The 25,273-nt window shown below is 46.6% G+C and overlaps 9 protein-coding genes across 9 annotated transcripts; 5 read left to right on the top strand and 4 right to left on the bottom strand.

Annotated features, from left to right (window-relative positions):
* The first annotated feature begins 258 nt into the window (after window positions 1-258).
* K441DRAFT_622776 (NAD(P)-binding protein) lies at window positions 259-1,887 on the top strand. The gene is made up of 2 exons (XM_067646018.1): window positions 259-810; window positions 865-1,887. The coding sequence occupies exons 1-2, from the start codon at window positions 580-582 to the stop codon at window positions 1,699-1,701; spliced, it is 1,068 nt and encodes a 355-aa protein (XP_067497087.1). The 5' UTR covers window positions 259-579; the 3' UTR covers window positions 1,702-1,887.
* A 650-nt stretch (window positions 1,888-2,537) lies between these two features.
* On the bottom strand, window positions 2,538-3,125 carry K441DRAFT_490334 (uncharacterized protein; the record flags this gene model as incomplete). Its single annotated transcript, XM_067641976.1, has 2 exons — window positions 2,538-2,678; window positions 2,763-3,125. Coding segments are annotated over 2 exons (504 nt in total), but the record flags the coding sequence as incomplete, so codon positions are not given.
* A 1,203-nt stretch (window positions 3,126-4,328) lies between these two features.
* Window positions 4,329-5,835, bottom strand: K441DRAFT_691101 (putative NADH-ubiquinone oxidoreductase 49 kDa subunit; the record flags this gene model as incomplete). The annotated part of the gene is made up of 2 exons (XM_067652452.1): window positions 4,329-5,087; window positions 5,176-5,835. 2 exons carry the CDS (start codon window positions 5,833-5,835, stop codon window positions 4,329-4,331), a joined length of 1,419 nt encoding a protein of 472 aa, XP_067497085.1.
* Window positions 5,836-6,026: 191 nt separating this feature from the next.
* Window positions 6,027-7,691, top strand: K441DRAFT_709309 (putative DNA-directed RNA polymerase I and III subunit Rpc40). The gene is made up of 4 exons (XM_067653844.1): window positions 6,027-6,087; window positions 6,140-6,244; window positions 6,297-6,696; window positions 6,764-7,691. The coding sequence occupies exons 1-4, from the start codon at window positions 6,049-6,051 to the stop codon at window positions 7,345-7,347; spliced, it is 1,128 nt and encodes a 375-aa protein (XP_067497084.1). The 5' UTR covers window positions 6,027-6,048; the 3' UTR covers window positions 7,348-7,691.
* Window positions 7,692-7,941: 250 nt separating this feature from the next.
* K441DRAFT_701162 (uncharacterized protein) lies at window positions 7,942-9,006 on the bottom strand (the record flags this gene model as incomplete). Its single annotated transcript, XM_067653310.1, has 2 exons — window positions 7,942-8,754; window positions 8,872-9,006. The coding sequence occupies 2 exons, from the start codon at window positions 9,004-9,006 to the stop codon at window positions 7,993-7,995; spliced, it is 897 nt and encodes a 298-aa protein (XP_067497083.1). The 3' UTR covers window positions 7,942-7,992.
* Window positions 9,007-9,503: 497 nt separating this feature from the next.
* On the bottom strand, window positions 9,504-11,254 carry K441DRAFT_670572 (putative ATP synthase subunit gamma, mitochondrial). Its single transcript, XM_067650300.1, has 5 exons — window positions 10,987-11,254; window positions 10,312-10,901; window positions 10,182-10,261; window positions 10,075-10,128; window positions 9,504-10,020 (listed from the first exon to the last, which is right to left on the bottom strand). Exons 1-5 carry the CDS (start codon window positions 11,040-11,042, stop codon window positions 9,895-9,897), a joined length of 906 nt encoding a protein of 301 aa, XP_067497082.1. The 5' UTR covers window positions 11,043-11,254; the 3' UTR covers window positions 9,504-9,894.
* A 26-nt stretch (window positions 11,255-11,280) lies between these two features.
* K441DRAFT_670571 (topoisomerase I) lies at window positions 11,281-15,107 on the top strand. Its single transcript, XM_067650299.1, has 6 exons — window positions 11,281-11,578; window positions 11,778-12,013; window positions 12,066-13,694; window positions 13,744-13,983; window positions 14,033-14,482; window positions 14,540-15,107. Exons 1-6 carry the CDS (start codon window positions 11,527-11,529, stop codon window positions 14,672-14,674), a joined length of 2,742 nt encoding a protein of 913 aa, XP_067497081.1. The 5' UTR covers window positions 11,281-11,526; the 3' UTR covers window positions 14,675-15,107.
* A 328-nt stretch (window positions 15,108-15,435) lies between these two features.
* K441DRAFT_352402 (uncharacterized protein) lies at window positions 15,436-16,135 on the top strand. Its single transcript, XM_067641319.1, has one exon. The coding sequence runs from the start codon at window positions 15,544-15,546 to the stop codon at window positions 15,982-15,984; it is 441 nt and encodes a 146-aa protein (XP_067497080.1). The 5' UTR covers window positions 15,436-15,543; the 3' UTR covers window positions 15,985-16,135.
* A 183-nt stretch (window positions 16,136-16,318) lies between these two features.
* K441DRAFT_593610 (NAD dependent epimerase/dehydratase family protein) lies at window positions 16,319-17,807 on the top strand (the record flags this gene model as incomplete). The annotated part of the gene is made up of 5 exons (XM_067644920.1): window positions 16,319-16,358; window positions 16,458-16,619; window positions 16,711-17,274; window positions 17,388-17,655; window positions 17,729-17,807. 5 exons carry the CDS (start codon window positions 16,319-16,321, stop codon window positions 17,805-17,807), a joined length of 1,113 nt encoding a protein of 370 aa, XP_067497079.1.
* Window positions 17,808-25,273: the final 7,466 nt, after the last annotated feature.

Genomic DNA, 25,273 nt, shown 5'->3' with positions numbered 1-25,273 from the left:
TTAAAATTCCACCACGGAGCGTTTGATAAGGAGAGGGGGTGGAAGAGTCAGCAAGCCTCCGTCTGTGCCGAGTCCCGTTTCCCCTCGTGAATTGGCTCCACTTGCAGCAGCCAAGAGGCCAAGACATCTACAACTTTCGAACAGGGTTGCACATAGGTTTTGTCATTGATTCTCTATCTTTACCATCGCACATTCTAATCTAGCTGAAGGTTTGGGGGCACTCTGTATCCTCGCTCTCGCGTCTTCGCACTGGCCCGAGGTTTGTAAAGCATTGAGGAAATGCTGAGATGTGCAACAGAGGCTTGCAGAGTTCCACGCCCATGATGCACCTTCCTGTGAGCTGCATCTATACTTCTCCAGCTTGTACCCCCAGTGCTGAAATTCATAAAGGCCTGCTGCCTTCTGTGACAGTGGTCTTTCTACTTCACTAGAGTATCTGCAGTTCATCAGTCTAAAGTCAAAATCCATTCTCACAAGCACCCTATCAAATAAGCAAACGTTTTCTAAGTCTTTCAATTTCCTAAGAGCTATCATCAATCGTATCATCCTCGTAGGTTCTTTAAAACCATCATCTTCAATATGCCACACACACTGGTCACCGGCGCGAATGCCTTCGTCGCTGCCCACATCATCAGCGAGCTTATCGCTGAGGGCCACACCGTTACTGGCAGCGTTCGTCGCAATTCTGCCGGAGAAGCATTGCTCGGAACGCACCCGGAATGGAAAGGGAAGCTAGACTTTGTTGTTGTAGAGGACTACGCCAAGGACGGAGCCTGGGACAAAATCTTCAAGAACGAACAATTTGACCACGTACGCAGACTCTCACTCACTATTCATGACGAGTTACTCATCAGATACACTTAGGTTGTGCACGTCGCAGCGCCATTGCTCGACAACCCGGCCAACACGGACTTCGACCGCGACTTCCTCCAGCCCGGCGTCCAGAGCAACATCTCGCTGCTCCGCTCCGCAGCCGCCTACGCGGCAACCGTCAAATCCATCGCCATCACCGGCAGCGTCAACTCCATGACGACGGGCTCGCCTGAGGAGCTCACCGCGACCGTCTTCACTAACGAGACCTGGAGCAACATCACGCAAGACGACGCGCGCAAGGCGCAGAACGCGTACATCAGCTACTGCAGCAGCAAGAAGGAAGCTGAGCTCGCGGTGTGGGAGTTCGTTAAGACCGAGAAGCCGCACTTCACCGTCACGGTCCTGCTGCCCGCACTGATCTTCGGTCCACCCATCCAGTCCGTCACGAGCATCAAGAAGATGAACTACTCGACCGATGTGCTTTATAGCCTGTTTAATGGCACATATGCCGAGGTGCCGTTTACGCACTCGTTCCTCTTCCCGAGCTACGTCGATGTTCGGGACCTGGCGACGGCGCATGTGCGCGCTCTTACGGTGCCAGGGGCCGCGAATAAGCGTTTCTTGGTTGGCGGGATGCCGCTATCTGCTTCCTCTATGGTTAGTACGCTCCGTGCGCTATCTGAGAAGAGCGAGGAAGATGGCGGCATTCCTGCGCTGAAGGGCCGCTTGCCTGAGGATACGGGCAAAGATGTTGGAGTTGTGCCGGTGAGAATGGAGGCGGGCGAGGGAAATGAGGTGCTGGGATTAGCCTTGAGTAGTATGCAGGAGACGTTTGGGGATGCAGCGAGGAAAGTGCTGGAGTTGGAGAAGACGTTTGGAGGGGAGTGAGGTCTTGAATTAGGGGAAGCGGGTTTCTGTTGGTGTAACATAGAGGCTCCGGATTTTATGGAGTTGTTACTCTTCGAAATTGTATGTATGAGAAGGAGCAGAATTGTTCAGCAATGCCTTGAAGAAAATCAGGCTACATGCTCCAAATCTAATTCCCGCGCTCTGAATAATGTTAGATTGCGGCGATTTGTGATTGATGGGCTGCAGCCACCAACCCCGCTGTAAAACTGAGGCAACAGCGACGAGACTGACTCTCAGATGTCCGATGCTCTTAAGTGACCAAGCCCCTTCTGCCAGCAAAAAGGCTATTCCGTGACTGCTGTTACCTTTTTCTATTCACATTACAATCACCATGAAACACGTTGTACAACTGGATTCGGATTGTATGATACATGCTACAATACGACAACCGAAATTAAATATCATGATGCTCAGCTGCTAGCTTGCTGTTGGCTCCTCTAAAACACCACCGCTGGCCTTCTTCAAGCAGCGAGGCTCGGTCTACGTAAGCTTACCAAAATATTTCGATGTTCCCCACAGCTATCAATCGAGATAGGGGAAAGAGAGGACAGCCTGTATATTTGTGAAAATGGTGCATGGGACTTCTGTACGAGAAGGGGAGAGTGGAGCGGAGGAGTAGAGTTACTTGACTAGACTAATGCGTTTCGGGGAACGCTTTCTGGGTGATTTCGATTGTGATTTCGTCTCTGTCAGTCCATAATGATTATGATTGCGCTGTCTTCTGTGCTGTAATGAGATGGAAGTTAAAAGTCCCTGGAACAGTTTCCAAGACTGATATGAATATCAAGGTAATTACCATCGCAGAGGAATAACATCTACATGAATTTGCTAGCAAAACCCATAAGACTTCCCATTCCACCTCCTCCACCGCCACCACCCATCTCAGACTTCATGTACATCTTAAGCGCCATTTGAGCTGCCGAGGAGACGGCATCCTGCTTGGTTGCGCTCGGGTGCTGTTGCCACAATCAATTTCATCTCACTCTCCTATCTTCTACAATGGAGCACTATAGAGCAAACGGGCAGGAAGTAGAACTCACCGTGTTCCCCTGTGCACTCTGCTGATCAAACAACTTTGACGCCTGCGCCATCGCCATCCCAATGAATTGACTCTGCCCTCCCCCTCCACCACCACCCTGCCCTCCGCCTTGACCTCCTGTAAACATCTTTAGGGCCTGCATCGCCGCCGCAGCACCCATATTGTTCGAGCTGGCCTGCTGGCCACTGCCTCCTCCACCATACATCTGCTGATGCTGGCGCACCGCGTCGTCCTCATCGATATCCTCGTTCTGGAGATGCTGCTTCTTGCCAGACAGCATGCCCAGCGCGTTGCTGAAGAGTGACGAGTCGCCGCTGTCGCCCGCATGGTGAGAGGCATGCTGCGCGGCGCCGGAGAAGTCATCGCTGCCGCCGCCATAACCGCCACCTCCGCCGTAGGACGTGTGCGAGGAGTCGCCGTGGCGCCGCTCTCTGCCCTCGTTGCCGTAGTCACCTCCGCCGCCTCCACCATCACCGTATTCTTGACGGCGATTGCCTCCTCCGCCGTACGTATCATCTCCACCTCCGTATCCTTGGTCTTGGCGACGATTACCTCCAGCGCCGTAGGAGTCGTCTCCGCCGCCGTATTCGCCTCCTCTGCCGTACTCGCTGTCTCCGCCTTGACGCCCGCTGCTGCCATAGGAGTCGTCGTCATCGCCACGACGATGGCCTCCACCTCCACCCCCTCCGTAGCCGCCTCCACCGTAGGAGTTATCATCGTCGTGGCGACGGCCACCGCCGCCCTGGTAGTTGTCGTTGTAGGACATGGTTGGCTGTGAGCCAGAGAGCGTTGGTTAGTTCAATAGATTTAGTAGTTCGCTGTGGTAAAACGAATTGTGAAATAGGCTGTCAAGTTCGAAGGTTATGAGATCAGTCGCTTTACAGACTGCCCGGCTTCTAGAGGGCTGAATGGAGTAAATAGAGTGAATACCCCAGACTAAATAAAACAATGCAGAGGCTGAATGAATTCAATTAACTTACTCGAAGTTAGCTTTCAAATGACTTCAATCCTGAAGCTCGAACAGTTGATATTGGAGAGTTGAAGAATAAACAACAGTGGATGAGATCCGTACCTGTTCTGCCCCTCATCCACCCCTCCTTCAATGACGTATGCTGCTAGCACCCTCTTGGCCAGATCGAAGCATCAAAGATCGATCGTGGATTGCTTTTTATGAAACATCCCTGCTGGTGGTGCCTCAGCCAGCATCTTTTCCATTACATATATCTTTTTGAGGACTAGAGATGTGGAGTGGCGGAAAGTGTCCAAGTAAACCAATACCGGTATTAGGATACGTCTACAGCGTTCCAAGCTAGTTTCGCATCTAATCTAATCCACTGATATCTGTAAGGTAGCCATTGAAAGTCAATGCGCCTCTAGAAGCTCCAAAAGGAGTGAATGAACAATCACCAATGCGATTTAACCTGGATATACAATATATACAGCGTCTATAGAAAGCTTCAGTCAACCGAGAAGCCAGCCCCATCCGCAGCCATTTGTGCACCCAATGGCTCCACCTCATTCTAATTCTTGAAGTTAATCACAGACCCGACCACTACTTTCTATACTTTTACCTGTCAACCTCTCCAAATACAAGATCCATAGTTCCAATAATAGCCACCGCATCGGCCAACAAATGGCCTCTTGAGATTTGGTCCATACAGCTCAAATGGGCGAAACCTGGCGCACGGATCTTGCACCTATATGGTCTCTCGCTACCATCACTAACCAAGAACACGCCCATCTCGCCCTTGGGCGCCTCAATTGCACTATATGTCTCACCAGGGGGAACGCTGTATCCTTTACTAAATAGCAAGAAATGGTGAATGAGCGCTTCCATGTTCTCCTTCATGGCTGCACGTGGCGGTGGCGCGATCTTATAGTCCTCGACCTTGACGGGGCCGGCAGGCATCTGGTTCAGGCATTGGAAGATGATGCGGAGACTCTGGCGGAACTCCTCCATGCGGCAGAGGTAGCGGTCATAGCAGTCGCCATTCACGCCAACAGGAACGTCAAACTCTACTTGGTCGTAAGCGTCATATGGTTGAGACTTGCGGACATCCCACGGGACACCGGAGCCACGAAGCATGACGCCCGAGAATGAGTAGTTGATCGCATCGGCAGCAGAGACAACACCGATGCCCTTGGTACGCCCGATCCAAATCCGGTTATCCGTCAACATCTCTTCCGTCTCATCAATGCGGTCGCCGAATTGGGTGGCCCATTGATAGATGTCGTCGAGCAGGCCGAGTGGGATATCTTGGCTAACACCGCCAGGACGTACATAGGCGGCGTGGAGACGAGCACCAGAGACACGTTCATAGAATTCCTATTGTCGGATATTAGGACGATTGTTGTAAATAAGGCCCGTGCTGATGTGCAGTTCTATTTGATGCACCAAATGCAGTAATACTTACCATAAGCTTCTCACGTTCCTCAAATCCCCACAAGAATGGTGTTAAAGCCCCCACATCCATAGCGTGTGAAAGCACTGACATGAGATGGTTCAGAATTCGAGTAATCTCGCCGAACAGAGTCCTGATATACTTGGCCCGTATCGGAATTTCAATGTTCAGTAGCTTCTCCACGGCCAACGAGAAGCATTGCTCATTTGTCATCATGGAGACGTAGTCCAATCGGTCAAAGTAGGGAAGTGCTTGCAAGTATGTCCGGTATTCAATTAGCTTCTCCGTCCCGCGGTGTAGCAGTCCAACGTGGGGATCCGCCCGCACAATTTCCTCGCCATTGAGTTCGAGAATGAGGCGTAGCACGCCGTGCGCAGCTGGATGTTGGGGCCCGAAGTTGACGGTATAATGCCTAATCTTGCGATGTTCCGGATTGCTCGCGTCGTCGGTAGCAGGGTTCATGCTATCCGAGTTCTCTTCTGTCGGGTGACTGAATGTTGGATCAACAGGGATCAAGCGTGTTCCCGAAGGTTGTTCATAGCTTGCTTCAGCATAGCGACGAGGGAGGGAGGTCGAGATGCAGCGTCGTGGGAGGGAAGCGAACTGTGTTCGTGGGGTGAGGCAGAGCCGTTTCGCCGTGTGACCGGCAAGACGAGCAAAGGGGACCGGCATTGTGACCGTGGGACAGTCCAAGGCCGTTTGCCCTTACCAATTGACGTAAGGAGAGGAGATTGAGAGGGTGACGTAGAGGGGAGATAAGTCAATGGTGACGGTGAAGTCGTCGACAACTCGCATCGGTCCGATTCTGCTTCCGAGGCGTCGAAAAAGTTCGAGGAGCTTTCATATCGAAGATGCCCCGCCATGATATGAGCATCACTCTTGAAAATGGTCACACCAAGTCAAGAAGAGCTGGAAAGGCGGAGGGTATGTATGTGCTCATATCTATGAATTTTCATCTCAGCTAACACCTTCACAGATAGTAGGCATTAACGCCGAAACCGTCACGCATATCACCTCCACAGATTTTCCCGGCCACTGGCCTGGAGAGGACCATTCCTGGGACTTGGAGCACTTCAAGAAGGCATATTAAGATGCTGCGATCTCTATGTACTTTTTTTACTAAAATTTTATAGAATTTCAAAATTCAATTCCACACCAACGCCCAGCATGACGCCTCTTTCTCTCTCATCGGTCTAGATGCGTCAGTCGCAAACGCCTTTCGGCGCATCTTGATCGCTGAAGTCCCTACCCTCGCCATTGAAGACGTATTCATCTATAACAACACCTCCATAATCCAAGACGAAGTCCTTTCCCACCGTCTCGGTCTCATCCCGCTTAAGGGCAACCGCGAAGGTCTAAACTGGATGAAATGGTACAAGAAGCCCACAGATGATGACCCCAGAGCCAGCACGCCATCCGACTACAACACCATCGTCCTAATGCTAAACGTAACCTGCACTTGGAAAGAGAAAGGACTCGAAAAAGCGACTGCGGGCGAAACCGACCCGAACAGGCTCTATAACAACCACAACGGTAAGCCGCACCCGTAACTGCCCGGCAGTCCCGGCGACAGCACAGCCCTAACGCCTCTACTCCACAGTCTACGCACACCACATGACCTTCCACCCCATCGGCCAGCAAAACACCTACTTTCCGCCCTCTGCGCCCATCGCGCCCGTGCACCCAGACATCCTGATCGCGAAGCTGCGCCCGGGGCAGTGCATCGACCTGCGCATGCACTGCATGAAGGGCATCGGCGCCGACCACGCCAAGTTCTCGCCCGTGGCCACTGCGTCGTACCGCCTGATGCCATCCATTAACATTGCGGCGCCGATCCTCGGCGCCGACGCGCGCAAGTTCGCCCGTTGCTTCCCCAGGGGCGTCATTGCGCTGCAGCCGGTTACGGCGGAGGAGGCGGCGCGGAAGGGCAGTGGGTACGAGGGACATGAGAGGGAGGTCAAGGCCGTGGTCGTGGATCCGATGCGCGATACGGTGTCCAGGGAGTGCTTGAGGCACGAGGAGTTCAAGGATAAGGTCAAGCTGGGGCGGGTCAGGGATCATTTTATCTTTAGGATTGAGAGCAGCGGGCAGTGGGATAGCGACGAGCTATTTTTGGAGAGCGTGAGGGTGCTGAAGGTGAAGTGTCAGCGGATGAAGAGGGGATTAGAGGGGCTAATGAGATAGATGCAGGAGTGGGGTTTAGGTGAAATGGGTAAAAGGGTCTGATTCGCATAGCCATGGCGTTATGGAGGTTGGGCGGGCTTTATATTGGATGAGACGGCTATTTCAAGGGAGATAGATGGCACACGTGTCACTATGTCACTGTTTAAAATTAACTCAAAAAGTTATTCCGTCAGTTGTAGCTATGTGAGAGTTATGAGGTATCCTCCTCGACTCGCACTGGTATCGCTGTCAAGGATCAAAATATGAACATCAAAAGAAGTAAAGCCACGGCCGTAAAAACAGAATGAGAGCAAGAGCAGATCTTTCCGAAAGCCGATATAAGTTTTGCATCGCCGCACCACCATCCACCGAGCAAGGGCAGTACCAACATAAAGCATTTGGGTATATCTGACCACATTACTCGTAGTCCAAAAAAGGGCAAATAAACGCCTGTGCAAAGCATTCGAGAGGATCTTCCGCCGTTTATATAGTCATGCCCACTAATTCTGAATCCTCCAGTCCGTCCATAGTTCGTCCGCGTCATTTTGTCATAAACTCTCCATTCTCGAAATTTATAGTCGTTCCGTCGCGGCGGCGGGTATTCGTAGTCCTGCTGTCAACCCATTGCTTCGTTAACCTTGTTTTGTCAGAGCTCAGCTCGACATATCACAGCTCTGCCAATGCCTTGCGGCACAGTTCCTCATATCTCGACTGGTTGAATCTCTCCCTCGGCGGCAGGTTCTCCCGTCTCTTACGCAATGCCTCCAACTCCACAACCGTCCTACTCATTCCACCGCGCAGGCCTTGACTAGTAGATCGCGACCTCGAGGTCGGATTCGAGTTGCGGGAGCTAGAGCGTTCGAAGTGAGTCGGTGGTGGGACATGCTTCAGATAACGCACGCTAGCGATATGTGAGTGCAGCATGTTAATAAAGCCGGTCAGGTGAACATTGTAACGTTCCACGTGACGATCTTTCGGAGACATGAGGGCTGCGCAGGTGGCAGGGCTATGCTGCAGGGAGCCTGTGGTGTCGTTCGGAATGACGTGGGAAGGTGAGGTGCAGAAGCGCACAGTTTTCTTGGTGGGAGTCCCTGGCTCTGAGACATCATCAGAGACAGAGGTTGCATATGTAGAGTTGGAGCTCATAGAGGAGCGGTGGGAATTGAGAGAGGAACGATTTGATTGTGAGTGTGAGCTTATGAGACTGCCTTCATCATCTGAATGGTCGGAGTCCTCCTTAATTGTTTTAAGAGAGTTGGATGATTTTGTGAAAACTGGTGCGGAGAGTGCGGTGAGAGCGGCAAGATAGTGTTGCTCGGCTAGATCGAGTGTAGGAAGACGGTAAGGTGAGTGATAGTGCATGCTTCGAGCGACTGCATCGTGTGAGAGAGCAATATAGAAGTTCAATGAAGCCGTGTGGATGTGTATCTGACTTAGGAATTAGCATGTTGTGTCACTTATGATATCGCCTGGGCTACTCCTCTGGGCTACTGGATTTAGAGGTAAAGAAGACGATCAGATCCTATCTCGAAATGATGTACTCACATCTCTGCTTATTTCGGCAAGAAGCTCTTCGCATCGCGATATGCACTGTCTATGCTGTCGATTGAGGAAAAGGTGTTTGACTTGAAGCAGCTCGCTTTTTTGTTCGCTGTAGGTTGTTTGCGACTCGGTTGCCATGATGTCTCGCGTTGGCAGCGCAATCGCAATTACTTCTGTCAATGAGTTTGGAATGACTCGAGAGAAAGAAGAGCGCTAAGTAATTATTCTCAGTGACTAGAACTGGGGTGGGAATTAATCTTTAGAGCGATTATGTGCAGGCTGCTATGAGCAGAGGAGAGTTGATGTTGACAAGTCGAATTAAGAATATGCAATTTCGGAGAGTGAGAAAAGAACGAAGGTGAAGATTAGAAGGACGGGCAAATTCTTTATTGAAAACGAGAGGTAGCCAATTGTAGCAGGCATCAGAGCTGGGACTTGTTTTAAATGGGAGGGCCGGTGTTGATGTGTTGGCATCAACAGGACCTGACGAAGAAGCGCTTACAGCGTGAGTGAGGCACCTCAGGCAACAACAATAAACAGAAAAATCTTGTCAATAGAAAAACTATTATAACTTTTTCGTCTAGGACCCCTTTCTAGCCTGTAACACGTTATGTTAATTAATGTGTTGCAGCTAGTTAATAAATGTTTCACCGTTTGTTTGAAATGCACGCAGGCGAACGACGCCTCCCCCCGTGTCAAGCTGTTGAAGTCCTAAAGCGTTAGATCGCATCAGATAGGGCTGAGGTACAGGGTTGTCGCATCGCTTGCGAGGCCTCCGGAACGAGATCAAAGCCCTCACGGTTAGACGGTCACAGTTAGTTCTGCATTCTGCATTCTGCATTGAAACATCCTGTCATGAGGTCACGGGTATACGGAAAAATAGAACTTCACGATGCATTTGTGGACGGCTTGAAACAAAGGAAACCTATGAACAGCACAATACTTATTCTACATATGGGCGATTGAATGCATCTTGAGCCGAGGTTCTTTGGACAATAGGACACTGGTAAGTTTTGCAAAATCGCTTTAACCCTCGGAGGCAGCAGCACCCGTAATGATTTCGACAAGCTCGCCCGTGATGACGGCTTGACGAGTGCGGTTGAAAAGAATCTGGAACTTGGTGATCATGTCTCCGGCGTTCTTGGAAGCGTTCTGCGACAAGGTAATTAGAACCTGTACAGCAAAAATCGAACTTGGGTGTCTTACATCCATGGCATTTCGGCGTGCAGATTGCTCGCATGCATGGCCTTCGGCAAGAGCCTAATTAATAATTAGTATAATGTTATGGCGTCGGTGAAACCATCCAAACATACCCAGTAGAGCGAATTGGCGAGTGCATACTCGCGAAGATTAGCAAGGACCTCATCGTCGATTTCAAAAGCAGCGAAGTTGGCTAGTAGCCCAATTAGTAGGCGTATACCTTTGATATTCAGGTAAACGTACGGGAGTTGGCAATGGCCTCCTCGGAGAAAGCCTCTATTTCCACCGGCTCATAGCTAGTAGCATTGATAAACTTGTTGTAGATGATTTGAATCGATGCATAGTCTGTGGGAAGCAGCGAGATCTGGTCGGCAATGGCTTGGGCATTGGCGAAAGTAGGCACATCCTTGCCAATACCGGCGAAGCTGAGGATGATGTTCTTGCCGTTGGATCGACCCAATTGCGCCTTGCACTTCTCTCCCAGGATAACAATATCGGTGTCAGGCTTCTCCAGTAATATCTTCCTTGTCTTTCTGGACATGCCGGAGTGGATACCACCGCAAAGACCCTTGTCCGAGCTACAGACAACAATCAATGTCTTCTTGCTTTCTCCCTCAACAGGTTTTGTCTCGGCCTGCTCGAAAACAGTGTTTGACGTCTGTCCGTATGTCCGAGACTCGGCCATGGCCCTCTGGGCGCGGGTGAGTTTGGTGGAGGCGACGATTTTCATTGTCTTGGTGATCTTCTCAATGTTCCGAATTGACTTGAGGCGACCCTCGATTTCGCGCAACGTTGCGTAGTTAGCAGCATTTGTGGTGTTGAGCGTTGCCGGGCTATACAATTGAGATGCAGTCAATATCTGATGCCAATTGGATGGAGAATAGACGGGACGGATTGTTGTGTATCGTGGGTTCATACCGAGCGGCAGCCGCGACGCTAGCTCTTAGAGCCGGGCGAGCAGCTCTTGAGAGCATCATGGAGCTGATGGAGGTGAGATGGAGCGGAGAGAAATATCGGACAGCCGGCCCTGGTTGCGTTGACGACTGCTTCTGCTTCTGCTTCTGCTGTCGGCCTGACGGGTCAATAATGGGAAGCTTCGGGGTGAAAGTTGCTCAGGGCGCTAGTACGGAAGCGGGATACTCCGCTTAGTCAGATAAATTCCTCAAAGTTAAAGGACTGCTTTCAGGAGGACGAGGCTCTTATTGTCCGTGTGCTAAGACTTTCTCGAATCCCTCCTCTTTTTCTTCTCCATTCTGCCTTTCTTCTCTGCCACTCCCGACCCTCCTCCAACACCATCACCCACTTTGCACACCACCTCGCGCGCGGCTGTCTGCCGACACATACTTCAGTTTGCTCCCGCTTATTCGCCAGATTCACTGGCGCTGCGTCCGGCTCCAAAGCTGAAAATAATCCGGCTTTCTTCCTGTACCTAATCCGCGGCAGCAGCCTCCCGTCAAAATGTCTTCATCAGACGACGATGTGCCCCTTGTGAAGGGCAGGGCGAATGGAGGTGAGTTCTCTCACTACATTTTGACGTTTCGCAAGGTGGATTGTTTTACTCGCAAGCACTGTCCACGTTGCTCCTTTTGGCCTATTGTCCCCATAGTTCTACTAAAGATCCACCCTAGCCTGACTTTACTTTATCATCATCAAACTTCACCACATTTTCTACATTTTCTACATCTACTAACTCTCCTTCCCACGTGCAGTGAAGTCGCAAGACCGAATACCCAAAAGCGTCGATAAAGCCATGGGCAAAGGGAAACCCTCAAACGGTCACGTCGACCCTGGTGTTTCCATTCGCATGGGTCCTGTGGAAGAGATGGACGTGGACACGCCACTTGCAAACGGCCACATGAATGGGAAGCGGAAGGCTCGAAACAATACCACGAATGGCAAGAGTTACAAGGAAGCAAGCAGCTCCGAGGACGATGATAAACCATTGGTGCGTCAAAATCTGGCCCTGTTCTGCATTCAGTTCGCTGACTCTTCGACAGAGTAAGCGCCGAAGAACCTCACAAGCCGCGAAGGCTCATGTGGAAACCGATTCTGAGCTCAGCGATGAGCCTCTTGCGCATAGACCCAGACCAGCAGCCAAAAAGCCTCCAAAAGCGACCGCGGCGCAAATTGGCGAGTCGTCGGATTCAGATACTCCCTTGGGCGCTAAACTTGCCAAAGAAAAGGCGCAGATCGAAAAGGCCGCTGAGAAGGAGGCAAAGGCGATCAGAAAGGAAGAGAAAAAGGCTGCTGGCAACAAGAGAAGATCAAAGGTCGCGAGCGAAAGTGACGATGATGTGCCCCTGGCTAAGAAGAGGCCAGCAGCATCTGCCAAGAAGACCAACGGGGTAAAGGATGACTCTGATGACGTTCCTCTCAGTCGCAAAACTCAGGCTCCAAAGAAGGCCAAAGCGAAATCGGAGACATCTACACCGGCCAAGAAACCCAAGGCTAAGGTAAAAAAGGAGGAAGAAACAGAACAAGATCGTGAGGCCGAGGAAGAGGAGGAGCAGTACAAATGGTGGGAAGATCCAGCAAATGGTGATGGCACTAAGAAGTGGACTACTCTAGAGCACGCCGGTGTAGTCTTTCCCCCAGAATACGAACTTCTGCCTTCTTCCGTCAAGATGCTCTATGATGGCATTCCTGTATCCCTTCATAAGGACGCAGAAGAAGTCGCAGGCTTCTATGGTGGTATGCTTAATTCTACTCATAACGTAGAGAATCCTACCTTCAACAAAAATTTCTTCGAAGACTTCAAAAAGGTTCTAGACAAGACTGGGCATGGAAAAGACAAAAATGGCAACAAAGTCAAGATCGAGAAGTTCGAAAAGTGCGACTTCAAACCCATTTTTGAATACTACGAGGCAGAGCGCGCAAAGAAGAAGGCAATGTCTGCAGCAGAGAAGAAGGCACTCAAAGCGGCAAAGGATGAGGCTGAAGCGCCCTACATGTACTGCATGTGGGATGGCCGCAAACAGAAGGTTGGAAATTTCAGAGTCGAACCTCCTGGCCTTTTCCGTGGTCGTGGCGAACACCCCAAGACTGGCAAAGTCAAGCAGCGTGTTCAGCCAGAGCAGATTACTATCAACGTTGGTAAAGAGGCTAAGGTCCCTGAACCCCCTGAAGGCCACTACTGGAAGGAGGTCAAGCACGACCAGGAAGGAACTTGGCTTGCTATGTGGCAGGAAAACATCAACGGTGCATACAAGTATGTCATGTTGGCAGCAAATTCCGATATCAAGGGGCAGAGCGACTATAAGAAATTCGAAAAGGCCCGAGAGCTGAAGAAGCACATTGATCGTATTCGTGATGATTACAAGAGAGATTTAAAGTCAGAAGTCATGGCTGATCGTCAGCGCGCCACTGCTATTTACCTAATCGATCAGTTCGCACTTCGTGCTGGTAATGAGAAGGGTGAAGACGAAGCAGATACTGTCGGTTGCTGTTCTCTAAAGTACCAGCATATTACTCTGAGGCCTCCGAATACGGTTATTTTCGACTTCCTAGGTAAGGATAGTATTCGGTTTTATGATGAGGTTGAGGTCGATCAGCAAGTTTTCAAGAATTTGAAGATTTTCAAGAAGCCGCCAAAGACAACGGATGATGACATTTTCGACCGACTAACAGTAAGAATTCCCTACAAGTTATGTGTATTCAATAGCTAATCACTCATAGACTTCGGCACTCAACAAGCACTTGGGCAGCTACATGCAGGGACTGACAGCCAAAGTCTTCCGTACCTATAACGCTTCCTGGACCATGGCTAAACTGCTGAGAGAGATGAAGTCAACTGGTAGCATTGTAGAGAAAGTAAAGGATTACAATGATGCCAACCGTAAAGTGGCTATTCTTTGTAATCACAAGCGTACTGTCGCTGCTGGCCATGCTGGACAGATTGAGAAAATGGAGGAGAAGGTTTGTCATATCTGTGATGAGTATCTATCAAATACTAACATTAATCTAGATCAACGGCCTCCGATATCAACAATGGCGTGTGAAGCAGATGATGCTAGATATTGACCCTAAGCTGAAGAAGAAAAGAGGTGTTGAGTATTTTGAAAGACCAGAGGATATAGATGATGAATGGGTCAAGGAACACCAGGCGGCTCTTGTTGAAGAGCAACGCCAGAAAATCCGCAAGAAGTTTGAAAAGGATAATGAGAAACTTGTTGCCGAAGGCCAGAAGGAAATGAAGCCCAATGAACTGGAGGAACGTCTGCAGGTCGCCGATGACCTCGAGAAGAAGTTCAAGCATGAGAACAAGACAGGCAAAGTAGAGGCGGAAGGCAAGGGCCCGACAATCGAGAAGATGGAAGCCAATCTTGAAAAGCTCACGCAGCGCATCGAGACAATGAAGGTCCAAAAAGACGACAAGGATAATAACAAGGAAGTCGCCCTTGGAACTTCCAAAATCGTAAGTCCTTACCCATCTCCGAGTGTTGTAGTGTACTGTTGACCAAGCTGTCGCTAGAACTATATTGATCCTCGTCTCACCGTTGTATTCTCTAAGAAGTTCAATGTCCCGATTGAGCGGTTCTTTTCCAAGACGCTGCGCGAGAAGTTCGATTGGGCAATCCAGTCTATCGATGAAGACTGGGAATTCTAAGTAATTGAGCCTTTTTCCGAGCCATCCGGATCCTTTTCGTCACAACAGCGGGTGAAATGCCTCATGNGGTATGGTTCGGAGGCGGTGTTGGGTTTCTCATCTCACATTTGGTTATTTGCGGTTCTTGAGAGTGGTCCATGATGCATAGCGATTGGGTTCTCATCATGCTCCCCGGCATTTTCACATTCAATGGAGTCGATTGCGTTTCATAAAAGTCGCGTTACACACAGTACTCCTTGACCGCATGGCTGCAGGCGTCTCGTACTATTACAAGCAGAAGCACGAGCATGATGCGAGTGCGGGACGATCCCGTATGCCAGCTGCGGGTCATCGCATCCAGCGCACCCCATCTAGCCCATCATATAGGATTTAGAATAAGATCAAAATAAATCTTTTGCGCATGCATTCCAATGCCAACGCCCCTGCGAGATAGGCGAATGAGGGAAATATTGAATCCAGCTTAATGGAGCAAGTGATTTCCCAAGCCTCATCAGATGCGGTTGACGGCGGTGAATGCCGTGGGAATAAGAACAGCCGTGAACGTCCCGTGACGCAACCGTATTAGTTTTCGAGGGCGTGTTCCACGGGGAAGAAGCAATATAGGTCTGGGGGAGGTGGGCATTGGAAGCGGTCAACACCATGGACCGGGCCATCGTTCAGCAAAGTTGCGGCTCCCATCAGGTGATGCAACGGGGCTATCTTGGGAACAAGTGCTCAATCCTGTTCACACATGTTCACTCACATTCGCTCATGTTCACTTTGTCAGCAACAGAAAGTAAAAACGAGGCGGCTCCCTATCGGTTGCTCGACGCCGGAGATGCTGCTTCCAAACAAGCCTCTCGTGTCTCTCTCCGCACTTGCTGCCCGTCATGAACGTTGAGGTGCACTCACGACTTCCTGAAATTGACGGGCAAAAGCGCCACACGCCGTCATTTTCGTACTTGGCGCGAACGTGCATGTCCGCTTTGAGGTGGCCTACGCCGCCTCCACCGCCTCCGTCGCCTTCTCGGCCACGAGCTGGGGGCTCTCGGGCAATGGTGTTGCTGGCGTCGCTGGCGTCGCTGGTGTCGCTGGTGTCGCTGGTGTCGCTGGTATCGTTGGTGTCGCTGGTATTGTGGGAAGGTGCCGTAGTCCCCTTGGCCATGGTCAAATGGCAGTGGGTGCTAGTGGTGGGCAGCGCGCGGGAAATGGAGCGATTTGCAGGCTGTTCCTGGGAACGAAGAATAATGGCGGAGGCGACGATGGTGGTTTGCAGCCCTTTTCGACCCGGCTCCAAGCCTACCCCACCAACCGACTCTGCGGGTCACTGACTCCTGCATTGAAAGAAACTTGAATCCGCCCGTCCGCCCAGCGGTCCGCCGGGACTTCCTTCGCCAACCTACCCTACTGCCCTACCCTAATTCCCTCTTTCCCTGCAATTGCATGCCTACGAAGTCTTGACCGTATCGAATCAATCATCAAGCTTGACGACCGACTATCAAACACGCTTCACCAAGCTTCAACCACTCCAAACAGCCACCATCCGACGCATCTAACCGCCATTGTAGTTTTGCTGCCGCTCTGTCTGCATACACCGGTAGCAGAGGAGATAGCTTTCCGCACTACCTCGTCATGGCCGACGATGCGGCACGGAGCAACCCCGCCATGGAGGAGAAGCCTGCCGTCCTGATAATTGGAGGTTTGGGTACGCATCTAGCATTTTTACAACACGATCGAATCTCTATCTCTACACGTCTGCTCTTCCTAGATATATGAAGACCGGGTACTGATGTTGATACCCCAGGCTACGTGGGCCGCTTCCTCGCCCTCTATATTCACGAACATAAGCTCGCATCCGAGGTAAGGCTCGTCGACAAGCACCTCCCGGAACTAGCCTGGTTGGCGCCCGAATTCAAAGAAGCGTGCTCGAGAGAGAAGTTCATGCAAGCGGACGCATCGCGAGAACGTGCGTATATTCCCCTCATCCATGAGCTATAGCAAGCCCTGTAATGCCCGTCTAGACCAGTTCTGACTTTTGCTGCTTTCTGGCTATATAGAATCCCTACCACGCGTCTTCAACCGCGCCAACGGCAAGGAGTTCGATTATGTCTTCAACTGCGGCGGCGAAACTCGCTACTCGCAGGAGGATGAGGTGTACCGAGTGCGCTCCTACGACCTGTCCATGGCCGTGGGTCGCGAGGCGGCGAAACGCAACGTCAAGTGCTTCGTCGAACTCAGCACCGGCATGGTATACAGACCCGACAGCGTGCCGCGGAAAGAAACGGACAAACTCAAGCCCTGGCTCAAGCTCGCCAAGTGGAAGTTGGCGGCGGAGGAGGACCTGGCAAAGATTGAAGGCTTGAACTTGATGGTGTTGCGGATGGCCCATGTCTATGGCCCATACACGAGCAAGTTCATTTCAACGGCGCTGTGCATGGCGCGGGTTTACCAGTTCTTGGGGAAAGAGATGAAGTGGCTGTGGAAGGAAGACTTGAGGACGAACACGGTACACGTGGAAGATGCTGTTAGGTCACTGTGGACAGCCGCGGAGTGGTATACGAAGGTCCCTCCACCCAGGAAACCAGTCCCGGTGTTTAATATTGTGGACCACGGCAATACCTGTGAGTTTCCTTCTCTCCATTTATCCATCGCTCTGCATGAATCATTATCGGAGCGAAGGAGAGGTATGCGTGACTTTACTTGCACTAACACACCCATGTTTGGCGGCCTATAGCACAAGGTATCATGGCCAAAATAATCCACGATACTTTCAACATCGACACAGGCTTCTACGGCACCATCATTTCAACATTTGCCCGTCTGAACCTCGATCATGTCGTAGATGAGGTAAACGATGAGTCCTTGGACCCTTGGGCAGATCTTCAGTCGAAGGCAGGAATCAGCCAGACGACCCCACTCAGTCCATTTATGGAAAGGGAGTTATTGAAAGATACAGATTTGAGTTTAGACGGGAGCCTATTTGAGAGGGAAACAGGTTTCCAGTAAGTCCAACCCGAAGGTGGAGAGGAATCCCGATTGGAAATTTGCGGACACTGATTGGACCGTGCGGCACAGGTACCTGCACCCACAGTTAACTAAAGACGAAATCGAAAAAGTGCTCGAGAGCTATCGCAAAATGGGCTGGTGGCCGTAACCTCTCTTTTCCCCAGCAGCTCCTGCGGGCCCTGTTACCCGCCCACCGACACGGTACCGTCGTTCCCTAACGTGTACCCCCGATCATGGACATGTCAAGATGCGTCATGAAGAAGAGAAAGTCGAGCATGCCCGCCACCCTCACCCCAGGAAAAGCTACTATGGGGACGTATAGTGGTTTTTCCCCTCCAACGACGACACGGCCTCCTTGCCACACAAGATACCACTACGCCAATCACGCTGCGACCTTACCATTCGTCACACCGCCTATTTGTTCACGTTGTAATCGAGCCCTCTGCACCGTGACGCGCGTGGGCTTTTCAACCGGGGAAAGAAAGAGCTTGATCGGTTCCCCTTTTTCCTTAGCCGTCCTCTGGAGCGCCAGCGTTACCGCGCTAGGCTTGCATATTCCCCAGTCCTTTCCTATTTTTTGCTGTCAGTATCGGTACGCACAACATCACATCTCTCTTTCTCGATATATCAGGCATGTATGGAGCGTTTGCTTTTATAATAGGATTTTTTTTCCCTCGGTCGTTTTTAGTACGGATACCTGGGTTGCATAACCTCCCTCTCCCTCTTTCTCTCTCTCTCTCTGTATGTATCTATTGAACACTTTTGCTATATTCCCCCAAGTGTTATTTTGCGGAAGAACGCGCTCGCTTATATATTTGTGGACTCCTTTTTTTAAATTTGTTTTTGAAGCTTTTTGGGGTTGTGTTTGGATGGTGGGATTGCGGGGTTGGGGGAAGGGCTGAACTGGATTGGCTTAGCTGGGTTAGGCTGGGGAAGAGGTAGCGCTGCATGCATGTGCCGGGTTTTGGTGTTTTGAGAGCGAGAATTTTAACTCCTTTTTTCCATCCTTATGCCGTGGTGTGGTGGTCGTGTCTTTTACTGCGAGCTGTGGTGAGCGTCAGAGAGGCGGGAGTGCAAAGACACTTGCTCGCGATTATACCTTTCGGTGGCCGAGTGAAAGGTCACTGCGCTGATATTCGCTTCGCGCGACTGCAGTACCCAGGGCTCGGAGTCTTGCGCCGACGTTTGCGATTTCGCAGAACTTTCTGCTGACCGAGATGAAGAAATGAGGCTGTTTTCTAGGATCTACTCTGCTATTCGTGCATTGGTTAATAGCTCGGAGATACACGATACGCATCCTCCCCGGTAAGCCTGCTATACCCTTTGTCCCTAGGTAGAGTTCATCTAGGCTAGGTCACTCATTATGTGTATACTAATCTCTCTAGGGCTCGCTGCTGGAGGGTGAGTTCTCTGCTAGAATGGGAAGGTGCTTTTGGTCTACTAATGGTAGACTAGTTTGTGATAAGATTCCGTAATTCATAGAGAAGGTATCGGCAAAGGGGTTGATGAACTGAATGATATTGGAATGAATGAATGAAGCTATGGAATCTAACTACGAGGAATATAGGCCCTGATATAGGCCTATATCTACGGGGTCCGGGGTGACTACTACGGATACCAAAGTAGTTACTGCGGAGACCGAACAAGAAGGGACTCTGCTTATGTAAGCAGGAAACGCGTGTAGACGCATTTGTCTCGTTCCCAGACCTTCTTGCCAAGGCTTACCTTGCCAAGCCGCTAGCCGCTTTTGGCAAGACCTTCGTTAGAAGGTCTGGTACACGGTTCGGATTTTTGTTAGTCCCGCGCGGGGTATTTAGGCCTATATACACCTACTTTAAGCCAAATTATCTCAACTTCTATAGCTCCCTAAGCTATTCCTGATGGCTAGAATTACCAAATCAAACCTGGCGAAGAAGACTACGTTGCCCGATTTGCCCGATTCCAATTCGTTATCTCGTTATCGCGCCCGACGCGCCCGAGTCGTAGCAGCCGCACCTTTCCTACGACCACCGCCGCCCTCTTCCTATCGCAGCCAGAGTACCCAAACTGACGAGCTAGCTTTAAATAATAACTAAGGACTACTAGTAGGTATAGATTTGCTTTATGGAAGGGGGTAAGCTTTAGGTAGAGCCTCGCGCAGAGCTTTAATAAAGCCTTATGTAGAGCTTTAGTAGAGGCTTACGCAGAGCCCTACGCAGAGCTCCGCGTAGAGCTTCGTGCAGAGCTTCTGCAGAGCTTCGTGCAGAGCTTCGTGCAGAGCTTCGTGCAGAGCTTCGTGCAGAGCCTTGTGCAGAGCTTTGAGGAGCTTTAAGCAGAGCTTTGAGCAGAGCTTCGAGTAGAGCTTTAAGTAGAGCTTCGAGCGGAGCTTTGTGTAGAGCCTTGTATAAAGCTTTATGCAGAGCCTTATATATAACTTTATATAGAGCCTTATATAGAGCTTTATATAGAGCTTTATATAAATATATAGGCGTATAGATATATATTTTTATACTAGTAATTAATTATAGATATTTATTTATTTATTTATAGTAAGGCTAATAATACTATACGGCTCCTAGATCTAGGGCCTAGGACTAGGTAGTAAAATATTAATAAAAAGCTCCTTAGCGCTATTAGCTAAGCTATAAAACTAGTACCTATATAGAACTATAGGGGTTTATAAGAAAACACTACGCGCTATACTAGAATATAAAGTAGTAGTTCTACTAGTAGACTTATATATTAATATAACTACTATATAAAGAATAGTTATAGTATAAGGCTACCTAGTAAAAGAAAATATACGCCAAATACTAAAACGTATATAAGGATTGAGGGCCCCTTAAAGAGGCAATACGCCTAAGTATACTAACTAGGAAGCCCTCTACCTATAAATAATAAAGAAAGAAAAGAAAATATAGGAACTATTAGCTTACTAGGCGGAGACCTAGCGCTATACTAGTAGAGTACTACTATAGTAATAGAGGATAAGAGGCTATTAGTATAAATAGAGATCTACTATACTTATTACAAAATAGGTAGACCTTAAATAGAAGCGATAATAGAAGGAGGTAGTGAAAATATAAGACGTAGCNATATAGAATACCCTATAGTTAATACTAATACTCCTCCTATATAAAGGACTAATAAAGGTAAAATCTATAGCCGCTTTCCTACTATAGATAGATATTTTAAGCCTAAATATATAGCTAGTAAGTATCTATATTCTAAATACTATACCTTAATACACTTATAGATAGAATATTTAGTTAGTATACTATATACTACTTTTCTATAGCTACTACTTACTAAGGTACTAGCTATTTACTAATATAGGTATAAATAATATTACTTATACTCTCTATAAGTAGGGGCCTATAAGTAGTATTAAAATAGCTTATAGGCTAAGGAGTTTTTTAGTAGTTCTAAATAGTATATAAGATTTAATAGGAGGACACTAAAGGATATACCCCTTTTAGCCCCTTAGAGACTAAATACCGCTGCCTAGCTATAGGTAGTACGCTAATAAATTACCAGATACTTCTACTGCCCCCTCTAGATCTTCTAATATACCTAAAAAGTATAGTATATAAGGTAGACCTAAAGATATAAAGATATATTAGTTTAGTAAAGGTAAAATATATAAAACTAATATATCTTTATATCTTTAGGTCTACCTTATATACTATTTTTTTTAGGTATATTAGAATATTTAGGGGGGGTAGTAGAAGTATCTAGTAATTCGCTAGCGTACTACCTACGGCTAGGTAGGGGTATTTAGTCTTTAAGGGGCTAGAAAAGGGCGTACCCTTTAGTATCNTTCTATTAGATCTTATATACTATTTAGAACTATTAAAGAACTTCTTAGCCTATAAGCTATCTTATTACTACCTATAAGCCTCTACTTATAGAGAGTATTTAGGTAATATTGTTTATACCTATANTAGTAAGTAGCTAGTCCCTTACTAAGCGGTAACTATAAAATAGTAATATATAGCGTACTAACTAAATAGGCCACCNATATATATATTAAGGTAAGGTATTTAAAATATAGATGCTTACTAGTTATATATTTAGGCCTAAACCCTACATCTATAGTAGAAAGGCGACTATAGATTTTACCTTTATTAATATTAACTATAGGGTGTTCTTTATAGCTGCGTCTTATATTTTTACTACCTTCTTCTATTATCGCTTCTATTTAAGATCTGCCTATCTTATAATTAGTGTAGTAGATTTCTATCTATATTAGTAACCTTTTATCCTCTATTACCATTATAGCGCTCTANTAGTATAGTATTAGGTCTCCGCCTAGTAAGCTAATAGTTTCTATATTTCCTTTTCTCTCTTTATTACTTATAAGTAGTAGGCTTCCTAGCTAGTATATTTAGGCATATTACCTCTTTAAGGGGCTATTGCTTCTTATATATATTTTAGTATTTAGTATATATTTTCTTCTACTAGGTAGCCTTATACTATAACTACTNTCTATATAGTAGTTAAGTTACTATATAAGTCTAGTAGTAAAACTACTACTTTACGTTCTAGTATAGCGCGTAGTATTCTTTTATAGGCCCCTATAGTTCTATATAGGTACTAGTTTTATAGCTTAGCAAGTAGCGCTAGGGAGCTTTTTACTAGTACCTTACCGCCTAGTCCTAAGCCCTAGATTTAGGAGCTGGATAGCATTATTAGCCTTACTACTACTATATATAGTAGGCGTATATATTTAAAAGAGGGTCCTTATATTAAAGTAGTAATTTATAATACTACTACTTCTTTATAAGTCGCCTATATAATATACTTATTTTAGTTTAACCTAGAGTTTATCTAAACCCCTAGGACCTTAAGGGTAGCTTCTAGTTTTACTTCGCAGCTCTAGATATTCACTATTAAGGCTAGGTCGCTACTTACCCTTTTTTTCCCTTATAAAGTAGATAAGCTAATAATTATCTAGTACGAATTTAGCGCTATATTGTTTTGCCTATATAATGTACCTATTTTATGCCTAATTTAGCCTAGTATAGTTTTCTACTACTATATTTCGCTATATAATTAGGTTTATATTATCTATAAATTCTAGGACTATTATATCCTAGCTATTATTATTATTATTTATTTATTGCCTAATTTAGTCCCTTTACTAGGTCTATATAGGCTTCTACTTTCTATTTATAGGAAAAATCCCTAATAAGGGAAAAACCTAGGTGTATCCTTTTAGCTAGTCTTACGCGCTCTGCCTACGCCTAGCCTATTTACCTTTTATACTATACTTCTAAGGTATCTTAGAAGGGTTAGGGGGTAGTAGGAGGGTATAGTAAGTTGCCTATAAGCCGCCTTTAGCTTAGTAGGGTTATTTAGTCCCTAAGGGGCTAAAAAGGGGCGTATCCCCCTATGTCCTCCTATTAGATCTTATACGCTATCTATAACTACTAGAGGACTTCTTAACCTATAAACTATTATACTGTTTTATATAGGCCCCTACTTATAAATAATATTTAGGTAATATTATTTATGCCCGCCCTAGCAAATAGCTAGTCTTTTACTATATAATAGTTATAGAAGAGTATTATATAGCGTACTAACTATATAGGCTATTTATACGTATAGTATAGTATTTAGGATATAGATGCTTACTGGATATATATTTAGTTCTAAGACCTCTATCTATAATAAAAAGGCGGCTATAAATTCTGCCTTTATCTGTCCTTTATATAGGGAGAAAGTTAATATTATTTATAGGGTGCTCCACGTAGTTCCTCTCTACGCTTTTACCGCCTTCTTTTAGCATTGTTTCTACTTAATATCTACCTATCTTGCGATGTATATAGTAGATCTCTACCTATACTAGTGGCCCTATATCCTCTATTATTATTATAGTGCTCTACTAGCGTAGCGCTAAGTGTTATAGTAGCTCTTATATTTCCTATTCTCTCTCTACCACTTATAGATAGAGGGCTTTTTAACTTATAAGCTTAGGCGTAATACCTCTTTGTAGGGCCCTTGCTCCTTATATACGCTCTATTATCTAGCATATTTCCTTCTCTACTGGGTGGCCTTATACTATAGATGCCCTCTATATAGCAGTTGCTTCTATATATACATCTAATAGCAGTACTACTACTTTACAATCTATTACGGTATATAGTGTCCTTTTATAGGCCCCTATAATTCTATATAGCTATTATCCTAGCTATTATTATATATCTCTAGTAGTTTAGATATAAAGAAAAGAATTAGAATTAGAAATAGGGGTAATCCCTATATAATACCTATAGGTATTAGTATTAATTCGCTTTTATAGCCCTTAATTATAATTTTTATAGTACACCCTATTAGAAAGGCTTAGATAAACTTAATTATNTAGTTTANTAGGCCTTTATTTCTTAGGATTTATAGAAGTCTTTTATATAATATATTATTAAATATTCCGCTTAAGTCTAGGCTTAGTATAGATATAATATATCCTAGGTAAGCTTACTATACCGCTTAAATACTAGAGGTAATTAGGAAGAGGGCTAAAAGGGTTAATCTTTTCTTTCTTACGCCTATTTATATCTATNGTAGTAGCTTTTATACTTCTGCCGCTTCTTATATATGTTTTATAACTATCTTTTTTAAAAGCCTTTTTAGGGTTAGTAGCTTTCTAAAATAGAGTAGTCTTTTTTTATACCTTTTGTAAGATAACTATAGTTATTACTTTAAAGTATTTAGGTAGTTTGCCTCTCTAAAGGTAGGTAGTTACGACATTAGTAAATAGTATTACTACCGCTTTAACTACAACTTTAATTGCCTTATTTAGGGTCTTATTTAGCCTTAACGCTTTACTAGTAGGGAGCTTTTATATAGTATCCTTTGTTTCTTTTACTAATATTCTATAGGTCTGTTTAGCCCGCATTTAGAAAGAACCTCTACTAATTTTTTAATTTTTTCCTCGTTATTATTTATATACTAGTCCTATTCTATNTAGTAAAGTATAAATAGGTAAAAGTTCCCTAGCGTCTCTTTAGCAGCTCGCTTATTTTATTTTAATATATATTAAAGTCCCTTATTATATAGTTTAGTAGGGTTTAAAGTAATTTCTTCTAGAAATTAGCGCTAGCTATTTCTACCCTCCTTTTATATTATCTTCTTAGGCCTATTCTTTAGGGCCTTATAGCTCTATTAGTAGTAGGCTTTATTTATTACGCTATACTATTACCTTGCCCTTTTTGCGCCTATAAGTAGTTAGGCCGTTTCTAGTGACTATTTACGGTAGGCGTATTTTCTAGGCTAGGCCTTTAGGTAGTATTCTTTTAAGTAGTTACTTATAATCCTTTAGATATTCTCTANTAATACCTAAGGTATAGCTACTAGCCTATTAGTAACTTCCTAGGTATACTTTTTTAAGTTAAATTTCTTAGTAACGTATTTTTAGCGGGTTTGTTACGCTAGTATGGCGATATTAAGCGTTATCCGTATAGGTATATAGTCTAGGATAATTACTAGCTTATCTACTTTATAAGGAAAAAAAGGGTAAGTAGTAATCTAGCCTTAATAGTAAATATCTAAGGCTATAAAGTAAAACTAAAAGCTACCCGTAAGGTCCTAGGGGTTTAGGTAGACTTTAGGTTAAACTAGAATAAGTATATTATA

The sequence above is a fragment of the Cenococcum geophilum genome (genome assembly GCF_001692895.1).
Source record: "Cenococcum geophilum 1.58 unplaced genomic scaffold K441scaffold_84, whole genome shotgun sequence".
NCBI lineage: Eukaryota > Fungi > Ascomycota > Dothideomycetes > Gloniales > Gloniaceae > Cenococcum > Cenococcum geophilum.
The sequence above is the reverse complement of the archived record's forward strand: the minus strand, read 5'-3'. Positions and strand labels throughout refer to the sequence as shown.

Excerpts from the sequence above, each read along its gene's own strand:
- K441DRAFT_622776 (XM_067646018.1), top strand. The coding sequence starts at position 580 with ATGCCACACACACTGGTCACCGGCGCGAATGCCTTCGTCGCTGCCCAC. Across the intron at positions 811-864 it reads AGAACGAACAATTTGACCAC|GTTGTGCACGTCGCAGCGCC; the intron begins GTACGCAGACTC and ends AGATACACTTAG.
- K441DRAFT_709309 (XM_067653844.1), top strand. The coding sequence starts at position 6,049 with ATGGTCACACCAAGTCAAGAAGAGCTGGAAAGGCGGAGG. Across the intron at positions 6,245-6,296 it reads ACTTGGAGCACTTCAAGAAG|AATTTCAAAATTCAATTCCA; the intron begins GCATATTAAGAT and ends AAAATTTTATAG. Across the intron at positions 6,697-6,763 it reads GCTCTATAACAACCACAACG|TCTACGCACACCACATGACC; the intron begins GTAAGCCGCACC and ends TCTACTCCACAG.
- K441DRAFT_670572 (XM_067650300.1), bottom strand. The coding sequence starts at position 11,042 with ATGCTCTCAAGAGCTGCTCGCCCGGCTCTAAGAGCTAGCGTCGCGGCT. Across the intron at positions 10,262-10,311 it reads GGAGGCCATTGCCAACTCCC|CCAACTTCGCTGCTTTTGAA; the intron begins GTACGTTTACCT and ends TTGGGCTACTAG. Across the intron at positions 10,129-10,181 it reads TCGCCAATTCGCTCTACTGG|GCTCTTGCCGAAGGCCATGC; the intron begins GTATGTTTGGAT and ends ATTATTAATTAG.
- K441DRAFT_670571 (XM_067650299.1), top strand. The coding sequence starts at position 11,527 with ATGTCTTCATCAGACGACGATGTGCCCCTTGTGAAGGGCAGGGCGAAT. Across the intron at positions 11,579-11,777 it reads GAAGGGCAGGGCGAATGGAG|TGAAGTCGCAAGACCGAATA; the intron begins GTGAGTTCTCTC and ends TCCCACGTGCAG. Across the intron at positions 13,984-14,032 it reads TTGAGAAAATGGAGGAGAAG|ATCAACGGCCTCCGATATCA; the intron begins GTTTGTCATATC and ends ACATTAATCTAG.
- K441DRAFT_352402 (XM_067641319.1), top strand. The coding sequence starts at position 15,544 with ATGAACGTTGAGGTGCACTCACGACTTCCTGAAATTGACGGGCAAAAG.